The sequence below is a fragment of the Penicillium nucicola genome (assembly GCF_028828085.1).
Source record: "Penicillium nucicola strain IBT 29836 chromosome Unknown utg000012l, whole genome shotgun sequence".
Taxonomy (NCBI): domain Eukaryota; kingdom Fungi; phylum Ascomycota; class Eurotiomycetes; order Eurotiales; family Aspergillaceae; genus Penicillium; species Penicillium nucicola.
Genome location: NW_026643136.1, coordinates 80140 through 97105, shown reverse-complemented (window position 1 = coordinate 97105; position 16966 = coordinate 80140). Strand labels below are relative to the sequence as shown.

The following is a 16966-nucleotide window of genomic DNA, read 5'->3' as shown; positions in this document are numbered from 1 at the left end:
TATCTAGTAGATCGCACGACTGACTTTGTTCGGGCATCTAGTCTAAACGGTGTGAGCAGACATATCACGAGTAGCATTTCAGGGAAGCGGATGATGACTCACTCTGCGAGACATTGGAAGGCGATCAGGTCAGAGTCCTCGGAGAGTCCCTGTCCGGGCTGTTCTAGTTCTTCTTCTGGTGTCGGGTCCGTCTTCCAGGTGTGCAGAGGACTTTCCTGGCTATCATCCGCTGTGGTTTCGTTACGGTGATTGTGAGGAGAGTCATCCTCCTGAGAACACTCGTCCTCCGTCGTATCCCCTGCCGCAGATCTGGGCAGACTCCAGATATCTTCTGATTCGGTGGATGACAGGGACAGCGCATGCTGTAATCGTTTCCGAAAGCTTTGTGGTTGATCGATGAAAGGAAGTTTTCGAGTTCTACCCATGCTGGAGTCAGTCTTAAGGCGAGATAATTGTTCCTGGTAGTATGTTATGGAAGGTTTCATAGACTTTCATGAGGAGTCTGTTCTTCAAAACGGACTTTGCGATTGGATTTGCAAAGCCCAAGATCTATATCCGTCTTTACCGTAGTTCTCATTTTATTTGGAATGTTTCCACCCAATCATTATCGAAAGACAATAGACTCTAGGGGATATGACTTTATCTGAAGGCAAATTATTTGTCTACAAAGTCTATTTGATGTTACATTGCTCAATAGCCGGTGGGGCTGGGTCTGATTATTACTATCTTCATTCATACAGTCAACAATTTTAAAGAAAACATTGAGCAATATGACGCTGGAATGTGGTTGCCTTGATAGAGCGATATTCGTCGAACGCTGGGGTCTGACTGATTGTGAAATACAGAGTCAATGCATCACAACTCAGAATGACCGAATCGGCTTTCAGAGTAATCCATGGGTTTATTTTACAAGCCTCAGAAGGTTTTTGATGAACCAAGGGTACTATCTCGACTGTTGACTGAGCCCTGGAAGATATCATAGCTTACATCTCCCACTCATGTGGAGCCCAAGTCGTGCCATTCTGTCAAAGGGTTTCTTGTCTTCATGCAAGCGCAATGTCCTTCCGAATCGAGGCAGTCTGGTCGGAATGGGAGGAGAAGAACCTTCTCCCTGGCTTTGCCGCCCATGCAGCGCTGTCATGGAAAGCCCGCTCCCATGCTTATTATGAACAATATCAGATAGACCGAAGCGTTGAGTCTCTACGAGGGAAGAAGTACCATATTCTGCGCAAACAACGCCGCACTGGTGCCAGGTCATCTCAGCATTCAGGAAATCGAAGTCAAGCAGGGACACTTCGTCACTCGGTCGGCCCGACGGCTTCATTGGTGGTACTTCCGAATGAAAGGCCTGACCAGTTGACCATAAAACGCTGGTTTCAAACAATGATCACAGCCGAGCCTAGCCAAAACAACAGCATTGAATCAGCGAATACGAATCTTTGGGGACGAGGTATGAGCTCAATTTGTCGCACCATTTGCTGTAAGCTGATAGTTCATCACAGGTCGCGCGATAACTTTACTCCGTCACTTACGACCTGAAGAGGAAAATTCATCATCGCAGATTTGGGAATACATACATCGTGTCTGTGCAGTGAAGAAGCTGAGAAACCGGTGAACAGAACCACGATGGTAGAACCAGCCGGTCAACATACGATTCCTATCTTCATCCAAAGGGAACAGAGTTCAGCTATCTCGATGAATGGACGTTGCTACAAAATGAAGATATGGCAGCTGAGACAATGAAGCTGCAGCATGATGAACATCGAAGGGCTGTACGTGGGACTTCGTGTGTTGAGAATTATGGCTGCAGATCGGACTGAGCATCATCTACCAGTACACTACCACTAAAGTCGATCATCATTTGAGCATCGAATTAGGCAAAGAAGAAGACACATTTTTCAGTATATAAGGGGCTTCCCATACATAGATGAAGCTCCAACTCAATTAACTTCTCTACCGATTCCTCCTTACACGCTGTATCGGGCCTCATGAACCAGTACCCCCATTACAGAAATATGATTGTTAAACATATACGAGATTTCAATATTGCTTCAAGTTCAAATATACTTGTCACAAAGACCGCGGAACATGAGCGGGATCGTCGATCAATCGCGAAACCTGAAATGAGTTTCGATGAACCATGGAAACATTCGCTCGGAGAGAAAATACGGTTGTCATGCAGAATTCAAGCTTGTGCTGTTGCCCCACTTGCTTTCTCAGTTGCTCTGGTCAAGCCTTGCAGCCCGAGAGAGAGGGATCGAGAACTGGGGAATGCTAAGAATTTCTCATTGCCTTTGCATATAATAGTGCTTTTTGTAAAACGCATTGCTGTATCAACAGGAGTCTCTAATTAGCGTCATGATCGAGATGCGCAGAGTGCTTGAAATAAAGTTTCGGGCCCGTAAGAGAGCTCATAACGCCAAGGGCCAATCGGTTCCCTGCTTTTCGGTGCAAAATCGGAAACATCCTTACATAAACTCGTGGGAAGATATCAGATTGACGACACAATTGGGTAGATGGAGAGGGTGGCTTGGTGAGCGTATGAGAATCAGAGGAAGGGCAGGACGGATACATAGCTTCTAGAACATTCTACAGACCAGATAGACAAGTAGCAACTTACCACTTGACTAGAGAGTTTATTCTCCTGTGACAGCAACCAGGAAAACATGACCACGGGTCCGATTTAACCAGAACTCTTGTGATATTCCAAATACTCCTCCCTTGGCGGCTCCTCAATTGCACCCATCAAGCAACAAACCTCGGTTCCATCATCACTGACAGACGTCGATTTGGGCCAGTGGATCGTGTCTAGACTTGTGCAGATCCCCCCAGCATCTTCTCCGGACCACGGATAGAACTGCCTTGATCTACCATCCCGTGGCTCATCACTGGGATTGTATCGCAGAACCGTACCTGCGTCTGTCTAAATCCGCGTGCGCTGTTTGATTGGTTATTCATCTTCAGGGTCCCAACAATGTGATAGTAGCGTTGCAATCGTGCGACAGGTGGCGATCACGAGAGCTTCGCGGTGAGCCTTGGTTGAAAGAGTGTACGTGGTTGTCCTGGAACATAGGCACTGTTTCATCTTGTGTGCTCGTCAATTCGACCAAGACTTTGATTATTGTCCCCAAAGCCTACATGGCTGATTGATATGTACGTTCTAGCAGGGTGGTATCTGGCTTTCCACAGACCAACCCACATGGCAGGGACAATTCAAAGCAAGCATTAAGTACTTCAGCAAGCAAGATAGAAATCATTGTTGACGTGTAGACTTCACAAGAAGACAAAACGCTTTCCGGCTTCTCACATCATATGTAGATCATTTCGCTGACAGGGCCTTCGAAAGAGACGCGCTTTTTGTGACACCGTTCTTTCGGTCCGTAATGGGACGAGACAAGCACGTTCTGGAGGACTTGCAACTCACGCTTGAGAACGTCCAAGTGTGCAGCAAGACTTTTCGGCGCGATTGAGCGCCGCAGATCCTTGTTCTTTCTCGCCCTGTATCCATCTGTCAGCGAGTCTCTTGTATATGTAATCAAATTGTACAATCTAGATCGGAATAAATGAGGCAGGATAGGCAGAAAGCATGCAAGGACGGTGTACCGACTTCAGTCGCCTGGCAGAGCTGAAAATGGTTCGTTAGAAGATTGGAGTCGATGAAGGACACCATAATGGAGGTGGTTGCTTACTGCGTGATGGAATACGCGCGGCTGTGCTGGCTGCCCGATGGATGATCGACTATCACTGACTCTTGACTATGTTCGATTGGCTCGCCGATGCGGCGCTTAGTATGAAGTTGATTCTCTCTGCCGGCTGGCACTCCCTCAGTTTTCATCTGCATGGAGGCAGCGGATTCGGATTGGCGTTTCTTCCCAGTCCGATAGCGAAGATTCCGTTCTTCCGAGGGTGCGGAGGACTTCGATGATCCGCATGCAGCAAGACAATAGTCCTAGAAATTCGTCAGAGTTTGCAACAAAACTTTTCATGGGTGGATGAACTTTGACAGAAAGCCAAATTCTATTTGTACCTCAATCGTGTTAGGGAGTTGATCAAAAGGATTGCTAAGCCATAGAAACGTTGTCTTTGTGCCACTATTGGCCTAACAATTGCGGAAATCGTTTGAACACAGAAGACGAATCCCACGTATGTGCGTCTATTGGAACCGAGTATGTTACTTCATGGCGAAGTAAGCCCACCATGGGCACGGCCAAGCGTGAACATCGCTCAGAAAGTCCAGAACATTATTTTACCATTATCGAAAGTTTCAATCATCTTCCACAAGACTCTGACTCATAGCCGGACTAGGTGCCACCCTGTTGAGCGATTTAATTGCAATTTCAACGATGTGTAAGACTGATATTCTTGCGGTGTGGCTCTCTTCTCAACAGTTGATGAACGTTGTTCACCACACTCAACGCAGAATTTTGAGAGACATGATTGCAGGACAACTCTTGACTCTGTAGGCCACAGAGTCTCGAACAGCCTTTCAACGTCGTTCACATTGCGTCAACACCCATCAAATAGACGATTCTCGCTACCATCTGCGCATGTGGTTCCTTGGTAGAGACGTAGCCGAAAAGGTATAAAAGAGGCCCAATTCCCAGCCGAAAAAGAATCAGGACTTCAGTCCTCACACTCCGATGTGTCATGGTGTCCGTCTTGCCTACGGGCTTGAGGGTCTCCATGACCACGGCTTTCGCTGCCACGAGCCCAGCGATGTAAGACTTGCGCTCCCTCGCTACCCTGAGCCCCGCGAGTGTAAGAGTGTGCTCCCTCGTTGCCCTGAGCCCCGCGAGTGTAAAAAGGTGCTCCCTCGTTGCCCTGAGCCCCGCGAGTGTAAAAATGTGCTTCGCAGGATAGGTCTGCGTCAACAACAATCCTCGCAGGACGGGCTCTGCGTTATCAAGTGTGCTTCGCAGGATGGGCTCTGCGTTATCAAGTGTGCTTCGCAGGATGGGCTCTGCGTTACCAAGTGTGCTTCGCAGGATGGGCTCTGCGTTATCAACAATCCTCGCAGGGGGGCGCTGCGTTACCAAGTGAACTCCGCAGGGGGACGCTGTGATGACAATTGAGACCCGCAGGAGACCGCTGCGTTAACAAGTTCTCTGCAGGAGACCGCTGCGTTAACAAGAGTCTCCGCAGGGACATCTGCGACACCAAGTTCTCCCTCACAGCCTTGAGCCCTGTGATTGTATAATCTTGAGCTTCCATGCAGCCTTGAGCCCTGCGTTATCAAATTTGTGCTTATTTAGGCGTCCCGTGGCGCCGCGGTGCCAGTCCTGATCCTCTGACAATGTGCAGGCACCTCTTCGTGGTGTCAGAGACTAGTATTCGAATTTGCAACAGCATTCGATGAAGCCAAGACCTGCCCAACATATTCATAATCTGTATCGTGTTGCAAAGCACCTTAGCATAGACAATCAATCACCAGCTCAATCTAAGCTGGGATTCCTCCTTAGCGACCCGTATTCCCACTCTGTATGCCTTTCCGCAGTCGATGATCCGTTTGCTGCAACGTAAAATCGCATGATTTGGGTGTAGAACACATAGCGATATTGTGTTGCGATGCTGTTTCGGTAGGATGTTTGTTATCCCAGTGTGAAGTGAAAGTAGAGATTTTGAGCTTGTGTGTTGACGTGTTGACGTGTTGACGTGTTGACGTGTTGATGTTGATGTCGGTGTGGTGAAATGTGCAGTGTTCGGGCGGTGAAGGGACTGGTGATCAACGCACATGCAGGCAGCGCGGCTTCTTACCATGTCACCATATCATGATGATTCCAATTGCCTCGGCTCCGTGAGGCAATCCTGATCCTTTTGATCCTACCTGAACGCAGCCTTCATCTAGATTGACAGAGACGATCGAATATGTCAGTTCCCATCTTCACGCAATATATGGTACGCTCACAATCGTAACTCTAAAGTCTACGGCCGTGTCAAATGTCTCGAAATGCCATTTCTGGATTCAATTCAAGATGATTATGCGATCTTCTCTCGCTGAGTGAGGTCCGTTCCTCCACATGGCCATTGTGGTCGCCTTAAATACCTTATGATAAAATACCTACATTTAATGTGAAAGTCGCTTTCCTCTATCCGCTTCTCTTCAAATTCCCTAGTCTCTAATATTAAAGTCAGCATCCTGCCTCGGAAGCTAGTTGAAACTTACGTCAATTTTTAGTGTCGTCAGCCCACAATGTACGAGTGCCTGAGTTGCGATAATTACTTCTATCATCAAGGCGAGTGTGATGATCACATGACCCACTACGATCATTGGATTGAGTGTGAGACCCGTCCAGTAACATTCCGATCTCAAAGGGCATGGAACCAGCATGCGAACACCTTGGACCATTGGGCTCTCGGCGTTCCCTGCCACGACCACAAGTTTCGCAGTGCGAATGCTTCCACTCAGCATATCAACGCTGTCGGCCACTGGGAACCTCGCTTTGTATGCCAGAAGTGTCCCCACGCCGCTGCGAGGATGCGGGTCCCTAACCGTTTAATTTGTACGAACCACGTCTGTATGTCATGTAGGTTTGATTTTGGTGTACAGAAAGGCCTTGTCCTACCTGAAATGCACAAGCGCATGCTCTGATTCCGTTCCAAAGCGCCCTCGAGCCGGGGGGCGGGGTCCCCCAGAGACCCCCTTTATGGGGGTCGGCGAGGCAATTTCCAATTGCCGGGGGTGCCCCCCAAGGCGACGGGCAAGATGCGCTGACTCAGGGGGTAGATTTCCACATGGACCGTTCAGATTTACTGTACACTTCTGCAGAACTGTGGGCTCAATCTCACTTTCAGCACCAGCAAAGCGTTCTGCCTTGTCAACCATGGGAGGCACAGCCGGCCTTGTTCCTAGTCCCAAACAGTCCTTATCTTTGGTTTTGTTGCCGACAAATCCAATCAAGACGCCTAGTAAACAAAGATCATAGGCTATAGCTCATCAGTGAAAACGGCACTGACAATATAGCACAGACGAGATTGGACGTATCCGCTGCGCGTCCTGCTCGATGCTTTGCTCCCGACAGCAAACCCAGCGCAAACTAATCGGCAGAATGAGATACCACAAGCATTGGAGCAGCCTAATAGTTTCTTCGGACGGGCTGGGAGCTATGTCTGACATCATCAGCTTCTTTGACAGGGTAGATCTACCACCATTTCACGCCTGGTTCTTCAGTTTCATGGCGCAGGAAGCATTGGCATACAGGATCTGAGTATCCCGTAGTGGTCACCACAGAAGAGAGCCTTGAAATGACTCAAAGCGTCCTGTATCAACGACAGCTCGTCGTACCGGGGGAGGAAGGCAATAATAATTACCTGCATCATACAAGAGATGGAAAAGCGTCAACGCCTGACATGCACCAGGATCACATGACACAGTGAACGACGGGATCTCGACTGACACTAAGAGGTGCATAACGGCCAGCGAACATGTGCTCCGTGCAAATCGATGACATGAGATAAGACCGGAATCTCGACAGTAAACGGATAAGATTAACCAATGAGGGACCGGTTTGAGAGATGGGACGATCAAACCGCTGGGATAGAAGTCTTGCCCGTCGCCTTGGGGGCGCGTTAAAGCTGAACCAGAATATTCGCTCCAACGCCTCTCACAAAGAACGGGGTCTGTCCCCACAGCGTTGTGAATTTCACGGCCGCTACACAGCAAATTCTGAGCTTTCTGAACGAGATGAGCAGTCATATAGTCTACCTCCCGAACTTGAGGGTCGGATGTCGATGTGCATGCGTCGACGGAGCTTGACCGAACCCGCATTTGGGCTCCACGCTCGTACAGTATGCCTTGAATTTTCAGCTGGCGCATTGGGGTACAAGCTTCATGGACGATTTGTAGGGCCCGTCAAGGTTGAGGTGATCACCGTATGCCTCGCTGGATGTGCAAATATTTGTCCTGCATAATCTTCAGGTCGTGGTATCACCTCGTCTCGATCACGCAGTTCAGTCGGGGTATGGAGACAGCATCTACTGCAGTAGACATCCATACCATCAGGCGGAACAAATACCCACGCCACAAGGCTATCGGCTATCCCTGTAGGTCTTCAAATTCCAAGAGACAGACTGCTATGCACTTTTTCGGTTCTAGGTCAGATAGGCATACCAACTGATCGATGGATTAATCGACTCGAAGGTCGAGGTGGCGACCCGTTGAAGCTAGCAATAGTCTTGGAGAAGGCACAGGCCATGCAATAGTACCAACAAGGCCGAACAGACACGCAATTTCCTCGCTTCGCATTCGACTCATGGGAATCCGAGGGTTGCCTGTAATCAGATCAGAGTCAGCCAGTGTTGATTCAGTTGGACGAGGCAATGTACTTTACGTTGTTGATGAAGACGTCCCTGGTGATCGACGGTATGCTTCAGACAGTCGGTCAGTCAGGATCGTCGTCATACCCATGTCTCTTGTGCAACGCTGTCATCAATATGCGGCGTTGTATCCAATCAGTTTGTTTGGGAAAGCCACACTGGGTGTGTAGGGCAGGCTTTCAAGACGGAAAACGCGGGCGACAAACCTGTCTGTTTTATGATTGTACAGTCGTATTGGAGGACTCCTTGTAGAGACACACCGTCGTTCAGTGTGCGATCGCGGTTGAGGTGGAGACGCGATGGAGCGCGTCGGCCCGCAGTGATATCTGACTTGGCGGGAATAGCTTTTCTCGTGACAAGAGTTTCCGCAGTTGGTTATGGGCTGCTACAATGGCATGCTACTGTCAGTGATTTTGGTGTCTGTGGCGCAAACTTGGCACAAGGCATCGGACTTGACGCGGCCAGCGGCGCGATATTCAACTCACCTTATCGTAGGCGACGAACGTCTAGAATTTATGCATCATGTTCTTGGCCCATGACCTTGGTTGGCGGGCTGGCATGGGTACAGTACTGTAGCAAGTGGACTTGGTGGGAATCACATTCTCATTCGCACTCCCGTGGCGGTCCACAACGTAACCATAGATGTCAGTGCATTGAAATTTCAGTATAGTCAGAGGGAAGAACTTATCTGGTGCTTCAAAAGGAAGGCTTGCTCGACTCTGGAAGCCAAGGAAAAGTATTGCAGAACCAGTTGCTGGGGGGAGGAAGACGTATTTATAGGCTCCTCAGCTCCAGTCGCAAGTGCTCTGCTGGGAAGCAAACGTTGAAGGACACGATGCCTATCCTAAGTGAGGCAGGTTCTAATACCGCAACCATCTGCAGCGACATTTTCAGGGCTATTTGAGATTCCCGCCGAGTAAAAATGCTGGTCATGTTGAAAATCAGTGATGTTGAGTCAGTTAAAAATGTTGGCGCATTGTTGAACATTTGGTCTTCTATATTGAGGCAATGAAAGCTACAGTATTCATTTTTTAACTGTGCCAAAAAGCGTCGACATTTTCATCACTATGCATCATGGATTGTATGTTCCGAACCTCGCTTCAATGTTGGTTGTTTGAATTGTGTGGTGTGTTCCCTCCGTCAAGACTCTGGATTGCGGAAGCGTCAGGCGACGGTCGTACGAGCGGGTCCTCGAACCATCGTTGACCGGAGTCAACTTTCGAACTACCGTGGGAGTTCATGAGTCGTTCAACGAATGTAAAAAAAAAAGTTTTGATTCAATATATATCTTTTGGCACGTTTATCCCAGCGAGAATTTAAATGTGAGGTATAATCAACACACATAAATACCACCAAATTCACACCAGCATCACCATGACTGGACTTTTAACAGAGCGCTAAGAGTCCTCGGATTCTAGGCAAAGTTCGACTGCGTTTAATGACTTTTATGTTGATAGTTAGACTGAATACTTTATCTAGTCCCCTTTGTCTGTCTAATGCCACAATGGGGCCCAGATTTATTAGGAAGCTTGATCGAATTCTTGGTGAGCCATGTATCTTGTAAACGGCGGACCTGTGAATTACTCGATCCGGTTAGTTTTGCCTTTTTAGGTTTAGCGCCCTAATACGCTGTTTTGTAACCTCTCCCAACGTCGCCTCGACATAAAAGACCAGACCTCGCTCTTTCGGCCTCTCTTCCCCTTCTTCCCCTCCCTGGAACTACTCTATCTTGCACTCATCGCCGCCCCCTTTCTTTCCCTCTCGCCCCCACCGACCATTGCGCCTTGTTGCAGCCCAACGCACTGCCCCTTTCATTTTATTGGAGATGCCGCTCGATCCGAGCCCCAGCTTGTTCTCGCTCCTCAGGCTGGAATGGTAATTGCACAGGAGCAGAACCACTGGAATGATCCAACCCGCAGCGGCATCGTGTGGCTTAGTTCGATACTCCTACTCCTTCCCCAAAGGAATGACTGTCTACCATGTTACGAAGCTATCTAGGTTTTCCTCTGCCAGTGAGCCTCGTTCGTCACTCATTCCACCGGCCTCCATCGCATCTGCAAAATTCCGGCATACTATCTTCGATGCCGCATGCCCCGCTCCACCTGAGGTTACATTTGCACAGCCCCTGAAGTTGCAGAACCACTGTCCGTCGCCTTGTCGCGAATCCTGTGGTGCCCAGTTGTCGTCATCGTCGGTCTCTCCGGTCTCCCTGGACCCAGACGACGAGTTTTTGCGGTGATACTGACCAATAGCGTAAACACCGCACGCGAAAGTCTCGGCTCGCCCTGTCTCTCCATCCCTTCCTTGCACTCGTCGCTGCGCTTCTGAACTTTCGCTGGTCAATCCGGCCTCACCGTACAACCCAATCGTCCCACCTTTTTCCTCTCGGTCGGTAATGTGGCCGAATCTCTGTTGCCTTGCTTTCAGTCCGTGAAATCGGTATTATTTGGCCTCTGCACAACATGTGCCATGAAGAGGACGTCCGGTTCTGGGGGAACATTTTCTGAGCGATGCGGAGTCAACTACTTTCCCACTGGGTGCTGACTCAATGCGATGCGCTCGTACATCAAGTGTCTGATTTGCTCTATGCCTCTTTTTCTAGAATTGCTTTATTCAAGTATTTGATTGGTGATTTTTTTTAACTCATGTGAGTACAGGTGCTGCGCGCTCTTGTAACTGTTCAATGACAGAAGCCCCGCACTGATGATCGTCTTAGGCTCATACTTGAGCCTGGTAGCCTAGAACCCGCAGCCTGGGCGCAACCTCAAGAGTGGGCCGAACGAGTCGCGGCGTGTGGAGTCGGGTCCATTAGCACCCAATTGTCGCCATCGGTCTATCCAGTCCTCTTCCACTATGCATATGTAGGGCCAGCACGCAGTGACATTGGCTAATGGTGAAAATACTGCAGTCATCGTGCGAAAGGCGGTCCCAATAATTTCATCTCAACGACACTGTCAAAGTAACTCAGTTACTGATATTGACTTCTTCTCGTCTCCCTACCAGTGACAAAAACATCTGACCTTACTAGGTAGCGCAGTGCTGGATTTCACGTATGCGGATTTTGGTTGATTCTGAGAAGCTGTGATGGTGCTGAAGGTGACAGCGGAATGGGTCTCAAAAATCGACAGCATGGGACTGTATAGCCAAACCATGACCGATGTAGTTCTTGGTGCTATTGAGGGCATCCAATTGACAGGATCGAACTCTGTCTACTAAATATTTCTATATTCGTGCCCTTCGTGGTGAGCGGCCATGCTGTCATGTTGACTAATTGTACTTCTTCAAATTAGCTTTGCTCGGACGAGACATCATATCCCAACGGACTTTGTCTCGTGGTAGTTGCTCCTATCAAATTAAGGCGTTGGAAGACTATCAGAAAAGGAGACAAGGAAAAAGTGAAGCCGCGGAGCCGCCAACGTTACTTATTTAAACCCTATCTAGAGATACTGATCCTAGAACACTCCACTCGATTCCCGGAGGACCTGTGGTTGCTTGTGGGAACTTTACGTGGGGTTCCAGGACCAGTATTGCTGCCAGAGCCGCCCTATGTTCCAGCAGATTATAGAGCTGTAGGGCGAGAAAGAGCGATCAAACACCATTCATATGGTCATCATCGCCAGGTGAGAGTTGTTGTCGGCCATCGGCTGGTTGGACAGGATCCAGCAGGCTATTGTCAGCTGACTAAACACGGCTCCCCGCTATAATATTTTCTCGAAAAATGATTAGGTTCAAGGGCCCCGCTCTAGGAGTAATGTCACCAGCCCCACTGGTTTGGCTGGATCCTTGGGCCTAGAGTGAAGCTCCCAGGCACGATTTGCTTGCTCCCGGGATGTATTATCACTGCTTCCGGACGACTTGTAGTACCCTGGAATGAAGAGCGTGGTCTCACTTTTGAATATATCAGGCTTGATCTTTGCTTCAAAACAAGGCATTTGAGCTCGAGCGCAATTACAGCATGAAATCCTTGGTAGACTAGGCAATAGTGCTAAAGTATATGTGTGGGGACAGAAAGGGTGTCCCGGATACAGGTGTATTTGGCATACAAATATTGTGAGGGTGACACCAGGATATATATATAGTTACAGGGGGCCCCGCTCACCGCTTGCAACGGCTACTATAAAGCACCTGAGATTGGCGCCTGGCATTTTTGTTTACCCAACTCCTTGAACCTTCAAGATCAACCAACATGCCATTGATTAACTTGCCTCAGCCGCACCTGAATGAATCGATACGGGAAGTCGATAAAGGCTCCTGGCTAATCTCGAACACGCTTCTTCTTACTCATTCGTCGTCGCCACCCCCGGTCATCATTCCAACCGACCGAGCATGCTGGAGCGACAGCAATGGGGGCCATTTCGCCCTCTCCACTGCACCTGAGCCTCTTCCAAATTCCAAGCCCCTCACAGAAGGTTCCTCTTATATCTCCAGAGTCCACGCAGTCGACAATCAAGCGGCCGTTTGGCGGGTAGGCGAAGCCTTCATCAAAGCGCATCACATGGACTATTCCCATGTGACCAGAGAGCATGTTACCCTACAGTTTCTCAAAGACCGACAGCCCCAGGGTTTTGAATTCCCAGAGGTATACCATCATTTTGAGACCGAGCTACGATATTTCCTCGTTGTCTCGAGGATTCCCGGCCAGCTCCTTGAGGAAGCTTGGCCCAACATGGACGAGACTCTTCGCCAGTATTATATCGGCAAGGTTGCAGATGTTTGCAAGCAATTAACGGCATGGAAGGGCGACATCATTGGTGGTGTGGATGGACATCAGCTGTTAGAGCGTTATCTTGTCAAAGGCAACAACAAGATGGCTGATGCCCTTTCTCCACAGCAGCTTCTGAAGAATTGTACCGAGATGTCTATGGATGTCTCCAATCTTGCCTTCTATCATTGTGATCTCGGGCCTACGAATCTTCTTGTCAATACCTTGACAGGCTCGCTGGGTATCATCGATTGGGAGCTTGCTGGCTACGTTCCTATCGAATGGATCAGAACAAAATTTCGACTCTCGGCCGGAATGGATTTCAACTATGGGGATGAGGACTCCAAAAAGGACTGGCGCCGTAGAGTTGCGCAGCATCTGGAAAAGATGGGCTACCGCGATGTTGTGGATGCATGGTGGAAGTTTCAGGACAGCTAGTAGACAATGGTGTGTCAAGTTTAGACTCCATTTCTCTCAAAATACGCTGTCCTGAATAATTGACATTGCCCTTACTTTCATGTCCGTGTCTATGTCCCCTTCGCCTGCATAAATAACAGGTAAAACTCTAGACAAATAGAGAATGTAAATAAGGCTATCGCGAGATGATCTGGAACGTGAACCACTTTCCATTTGTATTTATGAGATAAGTCAGATAACGCTAAACATTGCACACACGGCTTACAGCAGGAAATTCCCGAAGTTAGAACCCAAGTATTCCGTATGTAGAGTAGCATGTATCTTATCAAGGAATAAGCAACAGCCAAGGGCAGCCCTATAACATCAGTTAGTCATTAAATGACGACCAGGTAAGGGGGGAGCTTAAAGACTCTTGGTACGCAGGTCCCAGTGTTTCAAAGCAAACATAAATTTGCCATTGTTACGCAGTCGTTGCGACGGGCTTGCCACAGTTGGTGCAGGTCGATATACCGGTCATATTATGCGTACCACAGTGGCCACAGTTGAGCTGGTTGACCAATTCGCTCGGGGTGGAGGTTGCCATTTTAACAGCAGTGGATCTATTTATCGTTAGCCATGGATGCGTGGAGATTAGGGGAGCCTCTTGCGTAATGAGTACCCACGTAAAAAGCAAATATCAAAGATCTGACTTGGAAGGCAGCGATGCAATGGATCGGTCACTAAGGCAGTGGTTGAGCGAGAGGTTCAATGGGACAAGCAGGCTTCTTAAGCAAATCCGCCCTCCTCTCTGTGTTTTCTGGATAATGTATCAAAGGAGCACTTTTGAGCTTGACTTGCCAGCAACGTTAAACCGAGCGGGGAACCCTGTCAAGGAGACGCGAATATCACGACCAAAGGCGCTTTCAGTGCGGCACTATATCCAGAGTTGCTGGTTATTGGCTGCAGTAAGGTAAATCCTCAGAGCGAGGAGGTGACCACTACTGCATTAGCGTGATCCTGTTATCAAGATGTCTGCGCTGAAGCCGCCCCCAGCGTGATAAAATACGAGCGGCTGAGCGGTCTAGGGTCCAGGCTTAAAGTAGCGCCTGGACTTCTCTCTTGTCGTGGCGAACTGGGGTTCAGTGATTAGTGTACCTGAGTATCTAGGTTTCCCAGTTTTTCCCGAATCCTCCGGATCTCCCATATTCCACCTTCAGCTCTCCCACCTGCTAGGTACCACTAATTTTTTCTAACCATTTGATATCGAATGATAGAAGCACAGACAGTTAATTTGTTCAGGGGGAAAAGGCTGATCACCAATATATATGATATTTGCTTCAACGCAGCGCAAGTCACGCATTGACAGAACAGTAAGAATACTTTACCATATATAGCTTGACTGTCATCGCCTTACCATTAAGTGGACCATAGCTCCGTGGCGGCCCATTGTGGGCCAGAGGTTCCGTTGATCATGGAGTAGGTCTAATTGTGACTCTACAAGCCGTCATTTCCGATGTGGCTGAGAGGTGAATATGAAACATACTCCAGTACTCGTGGAATTGCTTATGTGCGGCTGCATGGTCTTTCTTTTCAAGCAAATTCTGGACGACTGCCCCAGTTATGTGGGCGACAAGTCAGTCATCAGTGTAGCAAATACTGCGGGTGTACTGTCCTCCTGAAGCGACGCAATGCCGTAGCTGTCTCGTCATGACCAATTATATGATGTAGGGAAGCAGGCCGTGTACATTTGACAAAATAGCCAATAGAAAGCCTCCTGATTAATGATCCTTGTCACGGCAGTCTGATGTTTTGGGGCTGCATTTTGCTTCTCTCTTCCACCCCTCTTCCACCTCTCTTCCACCTCTCTTCCACCTCTCTTCCACCTCTCTTCCACCTCTCTTCCACCTCTCTTCCACCTCTCTTCCACCTCTCTTCCACCTCTCTTCCACCTCTCTTCCACCTCGCCTCCACCTCGCCTCCACCTCTCCTCCACGATTTCTTATGCTTTCTCAACATGGGGGAAAAGCGATATGCCAGACCGCAAAAGCCGTACAGTGCGACGGACGCTTTGAAACGGCTCATTAACAAAGCTGAGAGTCTATCCCTGAGAAAGCACCTTACCAAGAGTGAAAAAAATAGCCTTCGGGCTGCTCTTACGATCTTAAAAACAGAAACCAATAGCTGGAAGCGCCAAAAATATCAGTTATTTTTACACAGCCTGATGAAAGATTGCGGTGCTCATGCAGTTCTCTTGTGCGCCGTTGCCCTGGGGCAAGTCATTGTCGCTAATATGAATCAGCAAAACCGCGATCGACTTGGGGCCATCTTGAAGACTGATACGCGGCTTTCTGGGACTGTTATACGAGAGCTTGCTGCTGTTGAATGTAATGCCCCAGAGACCACACAGCGTGAGTGTCGTTGGTTCAAAACAAAAAATCCAAGCTAATTGCCGTGAGTCCCGGCTCAGAGGATTTTCAGCAACCAGGAACCCCAACAGAAAAAACACCAAGTGGCAACACAGTATTTGATACATACGAACAAGCAGCCACACTGGCGGGGTCTCGGTCAACTGGATTGGTCAATGGAAGACGTGAGCAAGAAAACAGACATTCAATTCGAAAGCTAAATGCATTCTAGAACCGGCGTTCACGTTTTCGGAAGCATCAGTGGACCTCATTCCGCAACTCGGAGAACTGATGTACAAAGCGATGGAAACCAGCCAACAATGGAAGATGGAAAGAGCGGCAGGAGAAGAGACAACCAATTGTTTCACGACGATTATACCCGAGGATACAAATGCAGATATATCCATCACTCTTTTGGTTGGGCAGAGGGCAGGTATGGAGTTTCTCGAAAAGCTGAAACTGAAACCTACGTGGTCATCATTACTAGGGCATCTAGTACCTTGACCTCGTGCCTCGGAGGAACTGGAATTTTGGTCTCTGTTTCCACGTCCCTGTGTGTTTGCGGCTCCTCCTCACTGAACGATGGAGGAATAATCATGATGAGGCTGCCCTTGCCAATGATATACCTCTCATAATCCACTCCATCAAATATATACCCTCGGATATATTCCTTTTCGCCTCTGAGAGCCGCATCTCCGACCTAAAGGTTTCCCGTATTAGACATGTCAATATTAAATTAAATGGAAGCAACACACATTGGTTGACATTTCAAATTATCAAGCGGCCGAGCACATAATCAAGAAGCGCGTATTCTGAGGTCTGTAGCGACCCAGACCGTGAGGGGAGACTCGTTGCTCTGCTGAACGATATTTGGTGTGTCAAAAACCACCGAGAACGAGAACTCTCTTTGACAGTGGTTAGCTTGAGGGATTGCTGCGTTAGAAACGCTAGAGCAATCTGCTGACTATTCAAGACGGAGGGTTCGATTTATTCTGGCAGGGACAAGGTGTCTGGTTAGACAAAAAAAACATGCACACGACCTTTGATTTCGGAAAATTTTACTCACGTTCTGGGATACCAAAAGCTGACATACTTGAGAGTGATTGATATATCCGAATAGTTGCTGCCCGACGATAAATCATTGCGGCGA

General features: G+C 48.5%; 3 protein-coding genes across 3 annotated transcripts; 2 read left to right on the top strand and 1 right to left on the bottom strand.

The window, feature by feature from the left end:
• Positions 1-3308: 3308 nt before the first annotated feature.
• N7511_011244 (uncharacterized protein) lies at positions 3309-3841 on the bottom strand (the record flags this gene model as incomplete). Its single annotated transcript, XM_057133621.1, has 2 exons — positions 3309-3498; positions 3690-3841. The coding sequence occupies 2 exons, from the start codon at positions 3839-3841 to the stop codon at positions 3309-3311; spliced, it is 342 nt and encodes a 113-aa protein (XP_056978739.1).
• A 6375-nt stretch (positions 3842-10216) lies between these two features.
• On the top strand, positions 10217-10552 carry N7511_011243 (uncharacterized protein; the record flags this gene model as incomplete). Its single annotated transcript, XM_057133620.1, has 1 exon — positions 10217-10552. One exon carries the CDS (start codon positions 10217-10219, stop codon positions 10550-10552), a length of 336 nt encoding a protein of 111 aa, XP_056978738.1.
• Positions 10553-12499: 1947 nt separating this feature from the next.
• N7511_011242 (uncharacterized protein) lies at positions 12500-13453 on the top strand (the record flags this gene model as incomplete). Its single annotated transcript, XM_057133619.1, has 1 exon — positions 12500-13453. One exon carries the CDS (start codon positions 12500-12502, stop codon positions 13451-13453), a length of 954 nt encoding a protein of 317 aa, XP_056978737.1.
• Positions 13454-16966: the final 3513 nt, after the last annotated feature.